General features: G+C 38.4%; 1 protein-coding gene across 4 annotated transcripts in view; it reads right to left on the minus strand.

The window, feature by feature from the left end:
• Window positions 1–25127, minus strand: part of MEE49 (Ribosomal RNA processing Brix domain protein) — a 180939-nt gene that overhangs the window by 55815 nt on the left and 99997 nt on the right. Inside the window, exons 1-9 of one of the 4 annotated variants that reach the window (XM_089419852.1) lie at window positions 23186–23342; window positions 21396–21603; window positions 21120–21200; window positions 20906–21001; window positions 19779–19862; window positions 19501–19570; window positions 19194–19276; window positions 18844–18923; window positions 18576–18674 (exon numbers count right to left, since the gene is read on the minus strand). In XM_089419852.1, coding sequence (XP_089275978.1) covers window positions 18576–18674; window positions 18844–18923; window positions 19194–19276; window positions 19501–19570; window positions 19779–19862; window positions 20906–21001; window positions 21120–21200; window positions 21396–21596 — 794 coding nt within the window. In that variant the 5' untranslated portion in view covers window positions 21597–21603; window positions 23186–23342. Of the gene's footprint in view, window positions 1–18575; window positions 18675–18843; window positions 18924–19193; window positions 19277–19500; window positions 19571–19778; window positions 19863–20905; window positions 21002–21119; window positions 21201–21395; window positions 21617–23185; window positions 23343–25127 lie in introns of those variants that run through there. The other 3 variants (XM_089419851.1, XM_089419853.1, XM_089419850.1) reach the window with 3 other exon arrangements.

The following is a 25127-nucleotide window of genomic DNA, read 5'->3' on the forward strand; positions in this document are numbered from 1 at the left end:
CTTTGAAAATGCAAATATTCTTTAAAAATATATCTCAAATGCTTTGATTATGAACCTTATTCATATAACTGAAAGTTTATCTTAGTTGACGCAAAACAAGATATTCGCATATATCTTTGTGCATTTAAATTAAACTACAACAGATAATGGACTTATATACTACCGACTTCAGGTCCTACTCTATCTAAGATAAAATGTTGTATCTCATTTTGAAATTTTATTTTAAGCATCAGTTATTTATGCACTGTGTTAAAAGTACAATTGATGCAGGAGCATTAGAGCTTCCAAGTTGTTAAACACACATGGGCAGCAAGAGAAAATATGAAAGATAAAACATGCAGTACAATTTTTATTGACAAATGATATACATTTATAGTACATTATGTGACCGTTGGGTTTCACATCCCAAGGTCTCTTGGACTACTTAGTCTATTCAGCTTCCACACTAACCCATTTAGGATTAGGTGTCCAACATTCCCCCCCTTAATCCGAAGGGTTATGTATGAGTCCAAGAAGAGAGCTGAAATACAAAATGTGCAAAAATGCATGGCAGCACTAGGCTGAATGTGCTCTATGAAATGTTGGTATAAAGGGCGGTGGTTTAAGGATGACCACCAACACTGGAACGCTTAGTGCAGTTCCCGGAACTCTTCCAAAACTGGCAAGAAACTGAAGTCTTCTGCTAGAGGAAGTGATCCTATTGTTTTAAAGAGGGAAACCTTCAACCATGAAAGGGAGGCCTCACCTCGCATAAAAGGGAGAACTTCAACCTGAAAAGGGAAGTCTCAACCTGTGATGGTTTAAGGATAACCAACAACTCTAGAATGCTTAATGCAATTCCTAGAACTCTTCCAAAACTGGCAAGAAGCTGGAGTCTTCTGCTAGAGGAAGTGTTCTCAATTTTGTTTCTGGAATTCTTCCAAAACTGGCAAGAAGCTGAAGTCTTCTGCTAGAGGAAGTGTCCCAGATTGCCAACTGAAGGCATGTTCAGGGGCATCTTTGTCTCTGGCTACAACTCTAAAACTGGTGTGGCAAGTTGTGGCTCAGGCTCGCTTGATGTGACTTTGAAGCTTGTAGATGACCATCATTTCCCCCCCTGTCAGATACAAGGTGAGATGCTGGAGAAAACTCAACTGCAAGATTGTTCAATACTCTGGAACAAGTGCTGACATGTGTTTGGAATTTATTGACAAATGATATACATTTATAGTACATTATGTGACCGTTGGGTTTCACATCCCAAGGTCTCTTGGACTACTTAGTCTATTCAGCTTCCACACTAACCCATTTAGGATTAGGTGTCCAACATTCCCCCCCTTAATCCGAAGGGTTATGTATGAGTCCAAGAAGAGAGCTGAAATACAAAATGTGCAAAAATGCATGGCAGCACTAGGCTGAATGTGCTCTATGAAATGTTGGTATAAAGGGCGGTGGTTTAAGGATGACCACCAACACTGGAACGCTTAGTGCAGTTCCCGGAACTCTTCCAAAACTGGCAAGAAACTGAAGTCTTCTGCTAGAGGAAGTGATCCTATTGTTTTAAAGAGGGAAACCTTCAACCATGAAAGGGAGGCCTCACCTCGCATAAAAGGGAGAACTTCAACCTGAAAAGGGAAGTCTCAACCTGTGATGGTTTAAGGATAACCAACAACTCTAGAATGCTTAATGCAATTCCTAGAACTCTTCCAAAACTGGCAAGAAGCTGGAGTCTTCTGCTAGAGGAAGTGTTCTCAATTTTGTTTCTGGAATTCTTCCAAAACTGGCAAGAAGCTGAAGTCTTCTGCTAGAGGAAGTGTCCCAGATTGCCAACTGAAGGCATGTTCAGGGGCATCTTTGTCTCTGGCTACAACTCTGAAACTGGTGTGGCAAGTTGTGGCTCAGGCTCGCTTGATGTGACTTTGAAGCTTGTAGATGACCATCATTTCCCCCCCTGTCAGATACAAGGTGAGATGATGGAGAAAACTCAACTGCAAGATTGTTCAATACTCTGGAACAAGTGCTGACATGTGTTTGGAATATCTTCTTGGCTGTTGATGCCCATTGCCAAGAAGCGATCCATCCAAGATGAATCTTTGTTCTTGCAGGACGTTTGTTTTTGAAGCATCTGTGTGAAGAAAGGCTAGTTTTATGACAGTGCTTACATGGATGAAGATCAAAACAGTGATCTTTCATATGGCCAACTCGGTCACAGTGTTGGCATTTCACGACCTGTTGTTTTTGCTGTTGTTGTTGTTGCTGTGGAAGAGGGGTAGAATCTGGAACAGCTGGAGGTGAATTGTCATGAGGAGCAGGTGAACTGTCATGAATAAATCCAGCACTCTGAAACTGAATGGACTTGGAGTAGTCTGGAATATGAAAGGACAAGTCCTTGTCATATCCAAGACCAGTTTTGTGCTTGTTGTGGACAAGTTGTTCCCAAGGTCTGATGATGGGCTTGGGAAGTGCAGACTGAGTTTCTGCATCTGCATGTACAACTACTGCTTTATTTGAATGAACAGTAACATTATTGACTTGCTGTTTATGGGAGTCTGTTTCAATCCTCTGAATAGAAACAGGTTCAGAATGATGACTCCACTGTTGTAATTCTTCCTGCTGTAGCTCTGTTTCCAGCTGCAAAAACTCAATGTTTTCTTGTGCATGTTGTAAAGATGTTTGAATATCTTTGAGAGTGTTTTTGTTGACTTTAACTGTACTTCCATCAGTAGATAAGATTAGAGTGCTTAATAACTCTAATAATCCATGATTTTTCTCCATTATTCAGACAATCAAATCAACAATGTATTTGTAAAAAACAATCAAATGACCAAAAATGCACTCCCCCCCCCCCTTTTTTTGTTGTTGTTGTTGTTTTAGCCTCCAATGCACATTCCTTTAGATATCAGTCCACCCTTATAAGCATGAGTACAATAATGTTTAGTACTTATTTATTTGCTTCACACAGAGATATAACTAAAAAATAGCGATATTTGGAAACATAAGAGAAAACGGTACTGAAATATAGAACCTCGGTAGAAGTTTCAACTGTATAAGATAAAGATTTCCCACTTTTTCAATACCCAGAAATTGTACCCAAGAGCAACCTTTTCCTCTGGCATTGTACAGTAGTGGTTTCAACCACCTGAGTATGACAAGCTCGGTCTTCTGCAATTTTAATGCAATACGAGCTCCTGAATTCCACAAGGAACCCCCAAAGACAAACTCCCACAAGCCTTCAAACCGAACTTAGTCTCATTTTATTCTGTCCTGAGACTTACGACGACAATGAGCTCCCAATTGCTATGTATAGTAGCTCAACAATCTTCTGTCACCCTGTGAGCACACATTCAGCCAGATTTCCACAATTTGACATTGAGTGATATCGACTTTAACAAGGGGATAAATACCAACGCTTAGTGGCCAATGCCTCTGGTCGTATGAACCTCAGCATGCAACAGAAATTCGCTCCAAAACAATTATTATCTTGGTATATCAAGTGCTCAATATACAGTTCGATTTCCACCAACTATGCAAATAGAATGGAGACAATTAGAGCAGAGGAACCCGGGTTACAATAGATGATTCAGTGTAGTTTTCAGTTCTTCAATGACATATAAGTTCAGAATTTGCTCCTCTCTGTACAGCACCTCAAAACGTCCCACCAGCAATCAATATAAAGGTACCAGCAGTTGTTATAGACACCATAAGGTGGTCATAGCTCCTTCCAGCTCACCAATAATGGCTCAGACTCCATGCAGTCAACAACATGAGCCTCTCCAAGATGATATACAGCGTCATGCAATGGGGATAGTGGCAGCCTTTGAATTGCAGTTAACTCATTCCACCTTAACTGTGACTCGCCCAGAAATTATGCAACTCTCGTCCAGCATTACCAGTGAGGGATTTCGACCCTATTTCTCATTGGAATCACGCCCAACAAAACTTCTCCCCGTATGTACATTCAACCTCCCAGAGTAACAAATTTCTCAAGATATGGCCCTCTGCAGAGAAGACACATTTAGCAATCGAAGGAAGTGGCCACTACCCGAGTGAATACTTTTGTCAAGGATTCCCAAGATCCAAATCCTTTGATTCGTGCTCTAGCTGTACGAACAATGGGTTGTATTCGGGTTGACAAAAACACAGATATTTGTGTGATCCGCTTCAAAGATGCCTCAAGGATGATGATCCTTATGTGCGAAAGACGGCTGCTATATGTGTTGCTAAACTTTATGATATTAATGCTGAACTGGTGGAGGATAGAGGGTTTCTAGAGACTCTTAAGGACTTGATTTCAGACAGCAATCCCATGGTTGTAGCGAATGTCGTGGCAGCACTGGCAGAGATCCAAGAAAACAGTAGTAGAGCAATATTTGAAATTACTAGTCACACACTTTTTAAACTTTTCGCAGCGCTCAATGAATGCACTGAATGGGGTCAAGTGTTTATACTAGATGCTCTTTCAAAATACAAGGCAAGTGATGCCCGAGATGCAGAGAAAATTGTTGAACGTGTAACTCCTCGTCTTCAGCATGCCAACTGTGCAGTTGTACTTTCGGTTGTGAAGGTGATTCTGCAGCAAATGGAGCTTATTACAAGCACTGATGTTGTTAGAAACCTCTGTAAGAAAATGGCCCCTCCATTAGTTACTCTCTTGTCGGCAGAGCCCGAGATCTAGTATGTTGCTTTAAGGAATATAAAACTTATTGTGCAACGGCGGCCTACTATTCACTGCAAGTATGGTTGTTAACCTACCCGAGTTAAATGAGTGATGTGATTTCCAGAACTCACCCCAACACCTTGAAATACGTTCAACCACCAGAAAGGTTAACCCGACTCCCTTGCTTGGTGCCTCCACGCAGTGATGGACCCAGCCCTTAAAATTTGTGGGAATCGTGCTGCATATTCTGACCTGTAGATTCAGTCACGCAAGCGTCTGCCATTCTAATACTTTAAAGAGATCTGAACTTCCATCAGCATATTGGGCTAATGAGAGTGAAACAGCTAGAGGAATTTCAATCTTGTAATGGTCAGAATTTGTCAAAGAATTCCAGCAGCATGGAATGAGCAACAGAGAGGAAGGCCAAGAGATACCACAAAAGATCTGGAAATGGGACCTGCATAGGCCACCACAATGAAACGCTTCGCTCCACGCTCACATCACCACAATGAAACGCTTCAGCACTCCATCCTGACACACAACAGCGCTGTATACCAAAATAAACCGCAGAGCGCATACACCAAAGCGTTGTATACCATGTCAGTTCAACGCATATACCAAGTGAATGCAAGCGTTAAGCATAAGACAGTTTTACCATTATTGCCTGTTCAAAACACTTCGTTAACGATCGCTACAGAAAATAAATGGAGGCGCAGGTGAGATGTTGGGAATCCGCACAGAATAATCAATGGAGGCGCAGTATAATCAGGTGAAGCAATTCATGCAATGGAGGCGCAGGTACAATAACGCCCTTTTTGAAAAGTTTATGACAGTCAGAGAATTGAACAGTCAGACAGAGGGGCAGGCTAGCAGCGTTCAGGTTACGTGGAGAAGGCCAGCATTCAGAAATAAAACGCATATGACAGACAGGACAGCACTAAAATTACCATGAAACGCTTATGGACAAAGAGCGCAGGTCTGTATAGAGGAATATGGCAGAAATAAACTGCATAGAAAGGCCATAAAACAAATGGCTCAAATTAATTATGCAAGGCAGGAATACGCCTGCTCTGATACCCTGTTAAACACACATGGGCAGCAAGAGAAAATATGAAAGATAAAACATGCAGTACAATTTTTATTGACAAATGATATACATTTATAGTACATTATGTGACCGTTGGGTTTCACATCCCAAGGTCTCTTGGACTACTTAGTCTATTCAGCTTCCACACTAACCCATTTAGGATTAGGTGTCCAACACAAGTGTGAAAAAGATTAAAAATGGGGTCTTGACATTTGAGAAGAATTTATATTCTTCTATGTAAATAAATTGTATTTTCCAAGTTGGTATATTTTATGAGTTTTAGAACTAGATGATTCATAGTTTTAGAAAAGCTATGGATAGGTGATATTTTGTCCATAAGACAAAAACAAATCTACCTTGAAAAGCATGAGAGATTCTAGGGATAGATTGAGTGATTTTAGAATTTAGAAAAAAAAATGATCTATGTAGTGACTTATGGATGATTTATGGAGCACTTTTAGGATTTAGGAAAATCTGATTTATGGAGTGATTTATGGGTGATTTATGGAGTGCTTTTAAGATTTAGAAAAACTATTGAATTTTTTAATTCTACTTATTGTAAGCCTACGGGCAATGAGAACTAATGGCCAAATGAATGTAGAATCAGGCCAAGAGAGGAATCAGTGTTTTTGAATATTTATATGTACAAAATTTGTTGAATGAAAGTATTTGAAAGCATCTTTATGCTCATGATTGTCTCTGTGTATGAATGAATGAAGAATTCCAGCATCTCTGTGTAATTTGGAATTAAGTGAGAAGAAAAATTTTGTGCATGTGTATTTGTTTTTGCAGGACAGATAGGAGAAATCTATGTATAAGCAAAGTGGGAATGAATTCAAGTCAAAGAATTCAAGGAAGGATTTCTATATGATTAAATCTTGTAATACAAGTATCAGATCTTGTTGATGAATACCTCTGAAAAATGAATTTTCCTGCATCAACAATACACTAAAAGTAAATTATTTTTCCACCTAAGGGTTTCTTGGAATGGATGTTCATGTCACAAGAACAATAAAAGTCATCCACAATCTTGGGTGTCACATCTATCAAGACTGTAGTCAACAGGACATAACCACTTAGTATTATTAGTATTACTTATCAAGAATTGCCCTATATTACCAGAACACAAATACAACAATCCAATGTGGCTACAAATCCAATACAAATATGGCAATTCTCAAGAAGGCCCAGATTTGATATGACTGGGATATGGTACACACAAAAATATCTACATTAAATATCAAAGCTAGCTGAATCATGGGTGCAATTGAAATCACTGAGGATTCCAATGCGGGTGCAACACCCATCCTGAAATTAGCAATCAGAGAATTGGAAGATAGAACCCTAATCCAATCATGTGTGTGTGTGTGTGTATATATATATAGAACAGAAGATGCAAATCTAACAGTGCTCAATCCATAGTAGAAAAAAAAGTTTCTGTCTCACATTTGACGTTACAAAAATTTCCCATAAGCCTGCTGTTAAAATGTGCAACTAAGGCCAAATTCCACTTTGGGCAGCTCATTGGCCTAAGATGATTATTGGACAAAATTCCTCTTTTCGAGAGGACCAAAATTGACCCTCGAAGCACTGAATTCGAACAAGGAGAAATATGTTTTTGATGTCAAGCCCACAACAGCACATTTGGTCAAGATCGGCTTGGGCCCTTGAGTAAATTAGACAAATTGAACCCCCTCCAGCACATACAAATAAAGGAGACCCTCAAGAGTCAACCTCATTTGGCACATTCAACACATATCATTCTTCTTCTCTATCCTTCATTGATGGGTTCGTACAGCTCAGGGATTGCAGGGATTTTCCACAAGCGTGAAGGGACAAGTGTCTATTTCACATTGGAGGAATTGCAGGTCAGTTCTAGGACATTAACCAGCATTGACTTGGGTAAAATTGGCATCGTTTGACTGCTGTTTTTGGTGGAGTATCTCTGTTCTAGCAGGCCACAGCTCTTGGCACAGAATCCGAGGTAATCTAGGCACTTTGACTGCAGCCCTAATTGCAGAACTTTGACTACAGGTATCCTCTCTAAGTTGACCAAGTTTCACTGCCTGGAATTAGACTGTTTTGGGCTCATTCCAATCAGCAAAGGAGGCCACATTAATTCAACCAGGACCGAGCTCTTTTGGAGACTACTTTGACTGCTGCATTGACCGTTATCTGCTGTCTGGTTAGAGCACATTAATTGCCGTTGATTTTTTCAAATGGCAGACATTCATTAAGCTGATCAGATTTACATTGGTTTGGATACTTTGCAAGAGTCAAGTCACTTTGACTTTGATTCTCATCATTGTACTCTATTGGATATTCTCTCTCTGCCAAACATTTGATATTTGATAATAAGAAGGATTAATTAAGGGTTTTTCCCTGGCTTTAGCCAAATATTAGTATTCTCTTGTCTTGACTTGTCTGCTGCATTTATTGTTTATGTTCTATCTACAGTTACTGTCAATGTGAATTAATGGTTTATGCGATTGATATTAAAATCTAAGTGGAAATTGTCATTGGGCTAATAAAAGGACATTGGAGTAATGTTGCAAGCATAGAACATACCATTGTTATCTGAAATTAACATGGTATCAAAGCTAAGGTAAGGACAAGCCCAAGCAAGAAAAAAAGCAATCACCAAGATATTTGTTGACAAGGACTATTCTCCATGGCTGCTACTTCATATTTCAAGACTGAGGATAAGCTCAATGACAAGTCAGATTATCATGCTTGGAAGATGACTCTTGAGTTGACCTTGAAGGAGCATGAAGTATTGCACTATATGCAAGGGAAAGCGGTGGAGCCTCCTTCAAATGCACCTGCTGCTGCTAGAACAAAGTATAGAAAAGGTGAGGTCAAAGCTAAGAAAATTTTAATTGACTTCATTCAAAAACATTTGGTTGCCTATATTTCTGATTTGGGAACTTCTAAGAAAATGTATGATAAGTTGGTTGGGATGTTCAAAGTGAACAATGCAAATCAAATCCTCTTTCTCAAGAACATGTTGAAAGATATCAAGATGGATAAAGGGGAGTTTATCCAATCCTATTTTATGAGAACAACTGTTGAATTTTGGATAACATGTTCTTTGCTTAGGACAAAGAGTTCAATGATTCAGATGAGCCCAAGATTAATTCCATTTATCAATTGTATAAACTATTATTCATTGACAGTAATTATCGAAAGAACATAAGTGATCATATGCAGAAGACAAGCCACGACAAGAGAACACCGAAATTGGCTCAAGCCAGGGAGAAACCCCAAGATGGGGAAAACCCTTGATCAAATCTTCTTATTATAAATATCAAGTATTCAGCAGAGAGAGTACAATAATCGAAATGACTTGCCAAATTGTGTGGATCCAATATCGCTGCCTTGAAGATCACTATTGTCCAACTTGAGTGGTCCCAAAACTCTTCATATCAGTCGTGGCCTTCCAAGACAAACATGAAGGTGCACTCCACTAACTTTATAGACTGTTTTGAACCTTTGTTATGCCCAGTGTTTTAAAAAATGGCCGGCTCGAAACCGACTCGACCGAGTTGGTCCGATCCAGGCCTCAAAAATTTGACTCTGCCAAGTATTCAATTCGGTCGGTCGGGTTAATACCGAGCCAGCCGAGTTGTCTAACAACTCGGCTGGCTCGGCCGAGTCCGTATTAACCCGGCCAGGTTACGTAAAGCGGCCCAGGCACATAAAAAAACAACGATTTTTAATTTTTTTTAAATTAATTGTTTAGTGTGGGAGACTCCAAAGCACTTTAGTTTTTGTTTAGTTCGTCTTTGGGGTCCATTCCCCTCTCCCAAACCCTATTTAACTCACTCAACCCCTCACATTCTCTCACAACCATCTCATGCATTTGAGTGAGAATTTCAATGAGAGTTTGTGAGGAGTTGTTGAGTTTGTTCTTGGAGCAGCAGTGAGGAGTCTTGGGCAAACATTGTAGCTAGAGTGAGGAGCTTCTTGGGGCAGCCATTTGGAGCAGCATTGAGGATTTGGTTTCTTGGAGCCAGCTTGAGAAGGCAGTTTTGCCTGGAGGTATTTTTTTTCACTTGTACAAATCTGTTTTTTCTTATTAAATTTTATGTGCAAATCTAGAAATCCTAAAGAATGTTTTTTATGAAAGAAATGAACATTGAATCAATGTTTTTTTTTTCATTTTCAGATTGTTTGCTTTCATTTCCAAGTCAAAAAATGGCACTTAGAGTGAAAGATGTTGCTTGGGCATATGTTGAAATGGTTGAAAGTCAAATGCATTGCAAATTTTGCCATAGGAAAATTAAGGAAGGTCCTGGGGGCATTAATAGGCTGAAACAACACTTGCGGGGATTAAAGGCCAAATTACTCCATGTACCTCACCAGAAATTGAGGAGATTAGGAAGGAATTGTTAGCCAACTTTGAGAAGTTTAAAGAAGATAAGGCTAGGCAAAAAGAGTTAGAGGCTGAAATTGGGAGGAAGAGGAATATACAAAAAATGATGGAGACCAACCCCCATTTTGATTTTGAGCGTTCTTCCTCTATCCCTTGTACTGATGCATCCAACCCCTTCCGATATGTTCCTCCCTCTTTTGAGTCTATTCAAAAAAAGGGAAAGGGTAGAATGAAAAAGGGTGATATGAATATCAAAAGTTATTTCACTCCCTCCTCTCCATCAGATGCACATGGTCCTCAAGCTAGTAGAAGTCAAATGCAGCCCACTTTAGATGACCATTGGAAGAAAGAATTGAAGGAGACTGCTTGTGATTACATAGCTAGATGGTGGTATGATGCTGATATCCCCTTCAATGCTTCCCGTTCACCATATTATGAGCCTATGTTTGATGCCATACATGCTGTTGGAAAAGGCTTCAAAGGCCCTACTATGCATGAGCTAAGGCTGTACCATTTGCAGAAAGAAATTTTATCCATTAATGACTATTTAAAAGATTTCAAGGACTCATGGGCAAGAACAAAATGTACCATCATGTCAGATGGATGGACTAATCAAAGAAATCGTACCATCATAAACTTTCTTATCTTCTGCCCACGGGGAACCATGTTTTTAAATCAGTTGATGCATCTGATAACGTAAAATATGGGCAATTTTTGTTTCAGCTATTGGATGAGGTTGTTGAGGAGGTGGGGGTGGCTAATGTTGTTCAAGTCATCACAGATAATGCCTCTAACTATGTTCTTGTTGGTAAACTATTAGGGAAAAACATAAGACCATCTTTTGGACCCCATGTGCTGCACATTGCATAGACCTCATGCTTGAGGATATTGGAAAATTAGATTGGTTCAAAAACACTGTAGATCATGCCAAAAGCATAACAAAATTTATCTACAATCATTCATGGATTTTGAGCCTCGTGAGGAAACACACTAGGGGCAGGGATATTATTAGGCCTGCCATCACTAGATTTGCTACTCATTTTTTGACATTGCAATTTATGCTTTCACAACATAGAAACTTGCAAAAGAAGTTTTTCAGTGAAGAATGGAATCTAAGCCAATGGTCTCACAAACTGGAAGGCAAAGAATTGAAAAAGAAAGTTAATGAAGAAGTATTTTGGAGAAAGGCAGCAGAGATTGTGAAGCTTGTTGAGCCACTGGTTAAGTTGTTGCGGTTTGTGGATGGGGAAAGATTGTCTATGGGCTTCATTTATGAGGCTATGGATCAAGCAAAGGAGCAAATAAAGAGGGCATACAAGGATAAAGTGGCTAAGTATGGGCCCATTTGGACAATCATTGATGAAAGATGGAACAATCAACTCCATCGCCCTATACATGTAGATGGGTATTTTTTGAACCCGCGGTATCATTATTAAGCTAAGGAGACAAGAGCTTTGAGGGGGGAGGTTAGAGATGGACTGATTGACTGCATTGATCGCATGATCCCATTGGAGTGTGATCAGCGCTCCAGATACACCCACAGGTCACGACCTTCACCAATGCCTCGGGTACCTTTGGGAAGAACCTAGCAAAGATTGCAAGAGAAGCAGATGAACCAGGCAAACAAAAATTTCAATTTTCAAATTCTTAATATTTTTTTGTTAAATCGTTTATAATTTGAAAGTTGGATATAATTTGTAATTTTGTTGAGCTAACTCATTACACTCTTATGTTTTTTGCAGCACAATGGTGGGAGGCTTTTGGTAGCCATTGTCCTAAATTATAGAAGTTTGCAATTCGTATTTTGAGTCAAACTTGCAGTGCTACTGGGTGTGAGTGCAATTGGTCCGTCTTTGAGAGGATTCACACAAAGAAGAGAAATCGTTTGGATCAAAAACGGTTAAATGATCTAGTCTATGTCCAATACAACCTCTGGCTCAGACGCAACCAATTGCTGAACAAAAGACCTGATTCAGATCCCATTGTGTTGGAAGACATTGATCCAACATCAGATTGGGTAGTGGAGAGTCATCCAACAGAGTTTGCTTTTGATGAGGATATGGATTTTGAATTACAGACGATAGCATCACTCGAACATAATGTTCAATTGAATGCAGATCTTGATCCACTTGTACCAGCCTCAGCCTCACAACCAGCAAGTCCTCTAGTTGCAGGCGCTTCCTCTGCTCAGCCACGACAGAAGCGCAGCCGCATATCTCGTCTATCTCAGCTTGCATCTGCTGCGCAGCGTGCTAGTGCTACCACTTCTACAGTTGCGGTTGGAGATGATGAGGAGGAGGAGCCATGGGGCCCCCTATCTGACTCTGATGATGATCCAGAGATTGATCCACATGATCTTGGCTCCTCTAGCAGTAGCTACTAGCCAATAGTACTGGTCACAGTTTACTTTTGTTGTAGAGGCCATTTCTAGCTTCCTTGGTTATGTGCTTTTGTTTTGATCATGTATGTATTGGACAGTGCACTGGGTGCCATTTTGATATAATGGATATATTCATGAGCCTACTTTGATCATATGTTGTCTTCCGTCTATATTCTAATGTTGTGTGTTTGGAAACATGAATGAAAATCTTTAAAATTATGTTTTTTTTTAAATAAATATTTAATGTATTTTTTACAACAACCGAGTCATTGAAATCGAGCCAGCCGAGTCGATACCGAGTCAGAGTCGACCCTTGGCCGAGTCGGTGTCGGAGTCGGAGTTTTAAAACATTGGTTATGCTTGCAGCCCTTTCTGAAGTTACATCACTGTTCTAGATGACAAAGCTGCAATGACAAATATACCCAAACAACATGACTAGAATTCTCCCAGGGCCCAGCAACTGTCCTATCTGCCTAGCAGTTGTCCTATCTGAGATATCTCGGACCTATGGTAGTAGAATAACCCAAACAAGTTAGCCCTACATCCTTCTTCGAGTGCTTGATTATCGCAAACATATCTTTGGAGCCCATCGATGATCAAATGAGGATAGAGGACACCTCTATATATACAATTTGGAGAGGGTCAAGAGACATGTGGGTTGGGCCTTATGAGCTGGAGGCCGACCTTGATAATTTGCATGAGAGAAAACAAAAATTCAAAATCATACTTTCGCTTGACCAAATGAGACGATCTTTATATCGATTTCGGTCCTCTCGAAGAGAGGATTTTAATGCTGCAATAATATTCCCCATAGGAACTGTCGAAATTGGAATTTGGCACTAGTTGCCAATTTTAACAATAACTCAAGTCAAGAATGACCTGCTATCTATTGGAGAATTACTGCTGACAGAGAACCCACTCTCATTGCACTTAGATCTTTCGAGACCATGGGATACATTTGTCACCACCATTCTCAATAATGACAGAATACCTGGTTTTGATGAGCTATTGGCTAGATGCATCCAAGAGGAAACAAGGATGATGGAAAGAGATAAGTCCTACAATGGAAATGAACCTACTGCGTCCTCTGTACATGTTAAAAGAAGGAATGATGTTGGTCCATCTAATTCAAGGAGACAAGGTCAAGGATCTAAGAAGGGATTCAAAGGAAGAGGAAAAGGAAGATGAAAAAATTGCAACAAGTTCGACCACTATGCTAGCGAGTGTCCTCAAAAGAAAAATCCTCCAAGGGATGACAACAACAACAACACATACAAAAGCAATAACAATCAAAGAAACAATAGCTATAACAATAAAGGAAAAAGGAATGCTCTCGCTGCCTGAGAAGGAAATAATCGACCTCCCAATAGGACAAGAAATGTCAGGTATGATGAAAATAATGTTGTAGAAAAACAAGATGAGTTATATCTAATGTTTGCTCTATCTATTACCTCTCCTCCAGATACCTTGGATCATTGGTTAATTGATAGTGGAGCCTTAAGGCATTTCACTAGATATAAGGAGGCCCTCTCAAATTTAGTTGAGAGGAAAACTAATCTAAAGATTATTCCTGGAGATAATGCCAACTAACCCGTAAAAGGGATAGGAATTGTTACTCTTCATTTGAACTATGGACAAATTATACATCTTCAAGAAGTCTTGTATGTGCCTGATTTCAAGAAGAACTTTGTGTCTAGCTTTCATTCATGGAAAGGTACATGTATGGTAATAGAAACTTCAAAGACGCTTTTACTCTTGGATTTAGGGTTGATGGTCTTTATCAAATTGATGGAAGTGCTTTGGGAACATTGACAAGTGATACCTCTATCCAATTTGAGCTATGACACCGAAGATTTTCCCACTTACATTACAAAGCCTTACCTGGGCTGGGGTAATGGTCACAGGAATGCTTGAGTTTCATATGAACCACGAAGGAGTATATCAAGGTTGTGCAACTGGGAAACATACAAAGGGTCCATTCCCTTCTAGTGAAAGCAAGACAACTGATATTCTTCAATTGATCCATTCTGACTTGTTTGGTGCCTTGCCCATAACTTCATTAGGAGGATACTCATACTATGCAATTTTTGCGGATGAATACTCACGCAAAACATGGATTTATTTCTTGAAGAGAAAGGATGAAGTGTTCAAATGGTTCCATTCACTCAAAGCATTGGTGGAGAATCAAACAGGAAAGAATATCAAGACGTTGAGGACTAACAATGGAACCGAATATGGATCTAATATATTCAATGACTTTTCCAAAGAGGTAGGCTTTAAGAGGGAGACAATTGTTCCATATACTCTAGAGCAAAATAGTGTTGTTGAAAGAAAATATTATGGAAGCCACTCATGCCATGATCTATGATCAAGGTCTACCAAAATTCTTGTGGGGAGAAGCTACTAACAATGTTGTATATGTTCAAAATATAAGCCTTCATCAAGCTTTGGATTTCAAGACATCCAAAGAAGTCTTCACTGGTAAGAAACTTGATGTTTCTCATTTTATAATCTTTGGATGTCCCGTGTATTTTCATGTGCCCAAAGAGAAAAGGAAAAAGTTGGAAGCTTCTGGGAAGAAAGGTGTATTCATTAGATACAGTGAAAACTCAAAGGCATATAGAATTTATGCACCTAGTCAAAGAAAGGTAGTAGTAAGTAGAGATATTACTTTTGATGAAAACATTGCCTTCGGGAAAGCCAACGATCTCCCCATCTCAAGGAAGGATGACGATGTTGCTGAAAAACAAGAACGTCCGATGGATGAGCCTATGCCTGATGTTGATGGCCCGATTAACCCTCTTGATCCACCTCCTTGTGATCCCTCTACTTCAAAGAGAAGACCACTATGGCTCTGTGATACTCTTCAAGATGCAGAAAAACATTCTACCCCTAGAGGAACATTTCGAGAAAGTAAGAAGCCTAACAAATATCAAGGATGCTTGGTTACCATCATTCAAACTGAACCTTGCACTTTCGAAGAAGTCGTAAAACACCAGGTATGGAAAGATGTGATGGTCGAGGAGTATGAGTCAATCATGAAGAATGATGTCTGGGAAGTGGTACCTAGACCCAAGGACAAATCTGTTGTCACTTCAAAATGGATCTACAAAATCAAACATGGAGTTGATGGAAGTGCTAAAAAATATAAGGCAAGGTTCATGCCTCGTGGTTTCTCTCAAAAGGAAGGAGTTGACTATGATGAAATATGTGCAACAATTGCTTGAGACATTACTATCCGTTCCATAATTGCTCTAGTTGCCAATCAAGGATGGAGCCTACATCAAATGGACGTCAAGACTGCTTTCTTGCATGGCTCACCTAAAGAGGAAATTTGCTTGGAAAAACCTCAGGGGTTTGAAGTACAAGATAGAAGGGCACAAGTAGGCAAGTTGAAGAAAGCCTTCTATGGGTTAAAGCAAACCCATAAGGCTTGGTATGAGAGGATTCATAGCTATCTTATGAAGCTGGGATTTACAAGGATCTCTGTTGAACCAAACCTATACTTCAAGGTTGAAAAAAGCATGCCACTTATTTTGGTCTTGTATGTCAATGATCTATTTCTGACTGATGTAAACCCTCTCATTTATCAATGCACGAGGGAGTTGACTTCCGAATTCAAGATGAAGTACCTAGGACTGATGCATTACTTCCTAGGCCTAGAGGTCTGGCAAAAGTCGGGCGAGATTTTCCTTTCTCGAGGGAAATACATTGTGAAGCTATTAGAAAGATGCGGTATGGTGGAATGCAAATCTATGTCTACTCCGATGGAACTAAATTTTAAGAATCTATGTGGAAGTGTTGTTGCTCCCGAATTGGCAAATCCTTCTAAATATAGACAACTTGTGGGGGCCCTGATGTTCTTGATAAACTCGCGACCATACATATGCTTCATTGTAAATACTTTGAGTCAATTTATGGTTGAGCCTCATCATGTACATTGGGTTACTGCTAAAAATCTCCTAACATATCTACATGGCACTATCAACAGTAGACTAAGATATATTGTAGGGAATTTGAGGCTACATGGAAATTCTGATGACGACTAGGTTGACAATGTGATAGATAAAAAAAGCATGTCGGGATGTTGCTTCTCTTCGAGTTCTGCTTCAATTTCTTGGATGCACAGGAAGCAGAAATCGGTTGCTCTAAGCATTGTCGAGGCCAAATATATTGCAACTAGTATGGCCTATTGTGAAGCTATTTGGTTGAGGAAGCTCTTCAGTGAGCTATCTAAGCATGTTCTGGATACCACCGTCATTTATTGCAATAACCAAAGTGGGATTCTCCTTTCAGAGAATCTCGTGTTCCACAACCAATTCAAGCATATTGATATCAAGTACCACTTTATCCCAGATATGGTACAACGAGGAGCAATAAGGCTCCATCACATCATGACTAATGAACAGATTGCTAACATCCTCACAAAGGCCTTGGGGAAGGCCAAATTCTTAGCCTTCCGAGAGAGACTTGGAGTCGTGGAAAGAGCCTCTCATGAGGGTCCCATTTGAATTAGACATTGAGCTTTGGGAGCTCCTGGGGAGCCTGGGTACTTCTTGGGGCTACATGAGCACAAGGTGAGTGGTTCACCTTCCCCTGATTTGAGCACAGGGTGAGTGTTTCAGCTTCCCCTATGGTTGACGACATATGCATAGGATGAGTGGTTCACCTTCTCCTATGGCATATGAGCAGGATGAGTGGTTCACCTTCTCTTGTGAATGCCCCAGCGTACATCCTGTCCTTGCAGTCTGGGACTCTTACAAAGTACCTCTCATTTGGCCAATGAGTTAGGAAAAGTGGTTAGAGACCATAGTACGACAGATGATGCATCATGTATCGTTGTACTCCCTATGACTAGGATGCACGATGTTCAACAACTTGATCTCTCAAGATCAAGTCCGATTGAGATTCTACCCCTGGTTATGTGGACTGACCTTCGTCTATGGGAAGAGAGTGGTCATGTCTTTTGACTCGCTCTCAATCAATCCTTATTATCCATAATATCAATCTTCAACAGAGATGAGACAAGATGTAGAGATAATACATGATGATCAGGATGTCATGATGATGGATGGATATTGGCAAGTGGAATTCTCCTTGTTGAGAGGGAGTGTTAAAATGTGCAACTCGCGCCAAATTCCACTTTGGGTAGCTCATTGGCCTAAGATGATTATTTGGACAAAATTCCTCTTTTCGAGAGGACCAAAATTGACCCTGAAAGAAATGGATTCGAACAAGGAGAAATATGTTTTTGATGTCAAGCCCACAAGAGCACATTTGGTCAAGGTCGGCTTGGGGTAAATTAGACAAATTGAACCCCCCTCCCCCACAGCACATATAAATACAAGAGACCCTCAACCTCATTTGGCACATTCAACAAAAATCATTCTTCTTGTCTCTCCTTCATTGATTGGTTCGTACAGCTTAGAGATTGCAAGGATTTTCCACAAGTGTGAAGGGACAAGTTTCTATTTCAGTTTGACGAATTGCAAGTTTGTTCTGGGACATTGACCAGCATTGACTTGTGTAAAATTGGCATGGTTTGGCTTTTGTTTTTGGAGTATCTTTGTTCTAGCAGACCGCAGCTATTGGCATGGAATCCAAGGCAATCTAGGCACTTTGACTGCAGCCCTAATTGCAGAACTTTGACTACAGGTATCCTCTCTAAGTTGACCGAGTTTGACTGCCTAAAATTGCACTGTTTTGGGCTCATTCCAATCAGCAAAGGAGGCCACACTAATTCAACCAGGACCGAGATCTTTTGGAGACTACTTTTACTATTGCGTTGACTGTTGAGTGTTGTCTAGTTAGCGCACATTAATTGTTGTTGACTTTTCATAATCGCAGACATCATTAACAAAATCCACATTTTAAAATGGCACATAATGCATTTTACGTTTCACAGTGATGAGATAAGCATCGTATTTCAAAAAACAAAGCTATAGACTAACCAATCATTATGTAACCAAAGGTATCGATATGGTAGAAACTTAATTGACCAATTAGATCATAAGGTGTCTTGTTCTCAGGCTTCTACACCCCATACATATACACACACAGTATCCCAATTAGCTAATTTGAAAAGATAATAACTTACCTATGGTGGCGAAAGAAAATAAAATCCCGTTGGTTATGAAAGGTTACCGCACGTCGACCACGAAAGTTGGGATCATGAGGAAAAACTGATGCAATCATCCTAAACAAGAAAAAGATAACAATATAAGCAAGGATACTCTATTAGATTCAAAGAGTCTATTACTTTCATTTCATAACCTGTAGATATAATCTTTGTCAATATATTATTAAAAGATAAGAAAGAAAGCTCTAATCCAACTATGTTGTTGATAACTTCAGAAATTATTTACCTGCCTATTCGGTGTCCAAGCCGTGTAGTGAAATTATTTAGTATAAGCTCTGGTTGATGGCTTGTTGGGTTACCATGATTCTGTACACAAACAAAATTTCAGAAACCACTAGCATCTGGCAAAGAGAGCTGAAAAAAATCACTATCACAATGCTAGCCTACAAAAATGCTATCCCTGGTACATTTCGTCTTTCCATCTGCTATCTGTGTTATGTTTGAAACTTCTCTAAAAGGCATTTTCACAAGAAGTTTACCAAATTCCTTGAGATTTTGAAAGCTATCTCATAGTCTTAACTCTAAACATGATTGACAAAAATATACAAAAGTACTTTGCATGTATGTTGTGAGAACCTTTATATCCTTGCGCAAAACAAGACTAGAGAGATTAAAATGGGCTGTGGGACCATCCGGCAAATTGATAAATAGCATTCCATCTGCAAATGAACCCCACATATTTATTTTAATTTCTCCAAGAAAAAAGTGAAACGAATTATTTAGCCTGTTATCATGCACAATACAGATATTCAAAAATATATCTAAAAACCTAGCAATGTTTTGATGCTTATTCATATTTTTCCTAGGGTAGTTATAATACCAATACACCATTCAGCAACTACATAATACTTCCAACAAAAGGGTCATCAAAGTAAAGGCATACTTGGCTCCCTGCGATTTGTATGGACAACAATAATAAAGGTGAAATCTTGATTTTTCGCATATTCCACAATCTACAAAGCCAAGAAAGGAACAGATTTGTGAGAAATTTTGTACCCATGAAGAAGCATTCCCAAATTTTGCACCTACACCTTACTACCACTGTTTGAGCAAAGAAATAAAAGCATTAAAATCTAGAATTTTAGCATTATATTGGCTATATGATCAGAAAAACCAAATATCACAAAGCATGCAAGCAATACGCTAAAACTTTGCAAGCACCTTTTTTAATTCAAAGGTTCCTCGCTTGTAATAATGCGCATTTGGAATGACAGACAACAGCTCCTCAATAAGTTGGTTTCCTCTCTGTAACATTTTTTGGAAACATCAGACAACTTGTACACTGCTTCAACAGGAAACATACTATAGGCAGAAGTTTGACACAATAAGGTGTAACTTAAGTTGCATGAAACATGGAAACAAGTACAAGTTTCCAGAACAGTTACAATGTGGAAATTTGACCCACACATTCCCCCACAAGTTTTGTAAGCATAGAGACAGTATTTAAAAAAAAAAAACTAAAAACTATGTTTCTATAAATAGCGCATGATCTTAAAACCAGCCTAGATCCATCTTAACTCCCAAACTACCAAGTACCGAGAGGGATCAAATCTCTTTTCACTCTAAAAGACGTTTGCATCTCAAGAGATTTGATCCCTCTCGGCCCCGGTAGATACAGAGTTAAAATGGATCTAGACTGGATTAATTTCCCCCTTTAAATAGGCCATATTCCACTTGAATACGGGTCAATACAATGGTCATTTTTTTATTATTATTTTATTTTCATAGGGTTATTTTTATTTTATTTTGACCAAGTTAAAATGTTATATTACATTACGTTACAACATCTCTACCATATTGGGCTTATTTTTATTTTTATTTTTATTTTGACCAAGTTAAAATGTTTACATTACATTACAACATATTTACCATACTGAGCTGGAGAGCGCCTCTCGCTGCAATGATTTTAGACTTAATGTTTCCCAATCATTAGGCAATTTTCATGCTTCTTGGGGTCCCCATGCACTTTTTAAACACTTTTGTGGACCCAAAATATAACATGTTTCTGTTTAAACAAACATTGATAAGGCCATAATGTTTCAGAAATGTGGGTCTGTGTTTCAGCAATGTTTTTAAACAATTATCTGAAATGTTTCAGGCTATTTCAAAACATGCTTCGCATTTCCTCATGTTTCTGGCCAAGAAAGGTGGGAGGAACATTTCCTGAAACTTAGGGTGAAACCCAGTTGGCCGCTGGGATATACAACATTAATAAGTATACATGAATTCCTGCTACCTAAGTAGAAACAATTATTCAAATGTTGCAATATCTCAAGCTTTCTACATACAGTGCACCGAAAGCGTGAGGTTGTGATCAGAATTTTTGGTGTTTGTACACGGCTGAAATATGCACTAAATTCATCAGCAGCATTATCTGCAAACAACTGCAACAAAAATGGACGGAGAAAAGTTAAAATTATTTCAAGGTTTAAACATTCATAATGATCCTTCTTGAAAGCACTTCATTTAATCACATGAATATAGACCAAGTCAACAACACACCTCTTCATCATCAGGCCGACAAACAGTCTCATCAGCCTCCCGTGTGTTTTCAATGGTGCGGGGAACCTTTGGTTTTGGAGGCTGAAAATTCAAACAAGTAATTACATTGTTTATAGGTATATAAACTCTAAAAAGAAAGAAAGTTGGAAATTAGCAGAACTGTACTCTCCTAAGTAGCTTTGCCAAGGTGAGCTAATCAGTTTCCCAAAGATCCACCACAAATAGTAAAAAATAACCTATCAGATTCCCAATGATTAACCCACAGTGCACAATTACCTCTTCTCCAAGCTCCAAAGCTCTTTTCTCTGCAGCATCACGAGACTTGATCCGCTTCTTCTTTTCTAACTTCTTCTCTTGCTTCAATTTTGCATGCACCATGGACCTCTTGATTTTATTTTTTATCAAGGAGGGTTGCATTGTCATGGGTTGGCTGTCAACAGCACAATCCTCTTCATCTCTTGACCTCTTTTTGCCCATCGTTCTCCTGCATATACCAACTAAAAGCCAATATGTCGGCAATTCTCTAATAAACGTGTGGATCATCAGTTGCATTGGCTAGAGACCAGGGTAATCAGCACAACACAAAAAGTTCTAACCTTGATACACAAGGGTCAGATGAATGTCTGACATGTCCCAGCCTAATTTTCAACGGAAGAGAATAGTTCTTATATCTCATGAAGATCAAAATCAACAAATATGTAGCATTCAGTCTTCACTTTTGTGCATTTGAAATAGTTTTCACTTTCATCTTATAATTTCCTCTACAATCTACTTCTGCTTTAAAATAGCTTATTTATCCAAATGATAACCAAAAAAACCACACAGTAATGTAGATCAAAATAGGCCCTTTGATTTGTGAGATGTTATGATTTTATTTTTATAAAGGCTTGTCATTATGTTTTAAAGGCTATAACACCAGTCCCAGCTGAGAAATAAAGTTGAAAACTAATTAGAGGACCTGGGTTGAAGTTAGAAGCGCTAGCATACTGTTTAGGAGGAAAGGCTGTATGGCAGCATCAGAATAAGAGAACATAGGTACATTAAGGTAAAAATTTAAAAGACTAAGATCTATCATGCAAAATCATTTATTCCGCATGCAAAGGACAAATGGACAAAATTAAAAATGGATATTTTAAAATACACCTTTAATCCTTATAGTAGAATGTCTTTTTGGGAATTATTTTTGCGCGTTGTCAGTGAGAGGCTGACTCATGGCTAAGGGAAGCATCCATAATGCTTTTGGAAGGTTTTGAGCCTGAGCGGATGATCGGTATCACCGTCCACAACATCTTTTCATGAAAGTTCTTTCCATTGTGTACAATAAAAAAGAGCATTTAATAATATATCGCTTGTTTATTGGAAAGCCTCAGTTTTCTTCTTAGTTGTTTCCTCCAATAAATTTCAGCGTAACAGCAGATTTCAGCTGCATTTATCAGTTATTCCTGGGTTAGGAATAAAACCATGGCATCAGAGCCATTTTCTTGGCCCCATGGTTAAACACCAGCAATGGCCTCATTCTGAGGCTCTCAGAATGATGAAAACCAGAACACCGAAATTTCATTACCAGTGAAGGAAGCAATAAGTATTTCGAGTGGATAACAGAAAGCACACACAGAATGAGAGAAGCCCTACTTTTTGTTGATTCTGGCAAATGAAGGAATGGAGTGGGGCAACAATAGCAATGACAGAATAAATTCATCCGAGACCCCAAGATCAGAGAAGAGAGGCCAGTTGTCGTGACCATGAACGAAAATATTTTACAAGAAGAATTAAAAAAGAGGAGGCAATTGCAGCAACCCGGGAAACTTAGAAAACTGCGAAGGTAAACGCATCAATCTAAGGTTACTTGACAGAATTTCCAATTCGGCGAACTTGGAACCTCATGCCGAACAAGAACATGAACAAATTCACGAAATTCGCCTGAAATTAGTTTAAAATTCGTCTGCAATCGCAGGAAGTTCAAGAAGGTTCGCCTGAAATTAGTTTAAAATTCATCTGGAATCGCAGGAAGTTCAAGAAGGTTTGTAAAATAAACTTTAAAGGACAATGAAAACCCTAATACTTACCCGCTATTTTCCAGGGTATCTTGGACTAACGGAGATGCTGTCTCTGAGTGTCAAACTGTGACCACGAGGGGGAGGACTGAGACGGGTTAAGCTAGTGTCGCGGGCCGCGGGGAGTCATCTCGGGAGTACTCGTGCTACAGTGGAAATAGAAAATTGTTATTGTTAATTTATAATATGTCTCATTTATTTTTCTTTAAATTGATTTAGCTTTAATTTCACTATTTTGATATATTGTATATTTTGATATATTGTATGTTTTATTTATGCGAGATAAACTTTAATTTTATATATTTATAAACATTTATAATTGAACTTTTAAGATTTTAATACAAGTATAATACCCTGGGTTGCTGATTAGTACTTGCTTCTTGTGTAAGAGGTAATTGAGAGCAGAAATTACCTTTTAAGGTAAGAAGTAATTGATAGCCGAAATTATTGTAACTAGGATAAAATGGACTTTTTAATATATTTTTCTAGATAAATCCCTATGTTAAAAAGTGAAGTTACTTTATAATTGCCATATTAAATGGAATGAGAAGCAAATCAATTTTTATGTTGATCCTATGCATAAGAGTATTGTTATAGAGGTAGTTTCTCTTGCCTTAAGAAGTTGTGTTAACCCTAAAGTTTTACCACTTAAAGTTTAAAGCACGATAACATTACAAAGATGAAAAATTAAACACCTTAACTATAATGCTACACGAAATATATCTTAAATGTATAATATATATTTTCCTTAAGGGGAGCCTAAGAGGCGTTAACTAATAAAAAAGTGTTCACATTCAGTAAACCTAAAAATTAAACAACTTTCATTGCAATGTCACAACATCAAATATCAAAGAGGAAATTGTACGTATTTTATTTAATCACAAATAGAACTCAATTTAGAGAGGAAAGATATAAACAATCCATTCACCCTACAGCCATAATGCTACACAAAATATAATATATCTAAGTGTAGAATGTATATTCCCCTTAAAAAGAGCCTAAAAGGCGTTAACTAATTAAAAAGTGTTCACATTTAGTAAACCTATGGATGAGACAACTTTCATTGCAATGTCACAATATCAAATATTAAAGAGGAAATTGTAGTATTTTATTTAATCACGAATAGAACTCAATTTAGATATCAATTTAGATAGGAAAGATATAAACAATCCATTCACCGTACAACCTATAAACACTTTAACAATTTTATTTAATTATTATATAATAAAATCTATGGTTGAAAAAGAGCAAGCGCAGACACGCTCGACAAAGCAACCAAAAGTACACATAGTTGTCCATTATACTTTATTTAATTATTATATAATCTATTTAATCACTAAATTATATAATCACTAAAAACCCACATTGCACAGACAAGTGTGCCAATGTCAGAGAGGCTTCTCCTCATTATTATCCCTGTCATAGGTAGTGGATATTGCACTAGGTTTTTGGTCAAATCATATTAATTTAGTATTGACCAAAAATCTAATACAATATTTCTATAATTTAATTTTAAAAAATTAAATTTATTAATTTTTAAAAATAATTAAATTTATTTTTATTCAATTTGATTGGTTATCAAATTAAACGTGTTATTGCTCCTTACTTGGGGACATGTGTTATGTATTTAAAAATTTTAAACTTTTACGTTGAGTTGTAAGCCTATTATATTACTTGGTACATACCGCGGTCAGTGCATTTTTTTCAAGTATACACATCAGTTACCGAGGTACATCGTTACCTGTGTTAGCATCTGCACATTAGTATTCAAGTATGCCTCAAGCAGATGGTGTTAGGTCCCTATATTACTAGTGTAACCCCTTATTGTTATTAGTGCAACCCCCTTATTGTATTATTGTGCCCATATAGTCTCCATGTTGTTATTATTGTGCCTCATAGAAGCCTACTATTGTTATTGTTATGCCCCTACAATATTATTGTTATGTAGGGTCTG

The sequence above is a fragment of the Pinus tabuliformis genome, chromosome 4_1 (genome assembly GCF_031772625.1).
Source record: "Pinus tabuliformis cultivar Carrire ecotype Pingquan chromosome 4_1, CPIR1, whole genome shotgun sequence".
NCBI lineage: Eukaryota > Viridiplantae > Streptophyta > Pinopsida > Pinales > Pinaceae > Pinus > Pinus tabuliformis.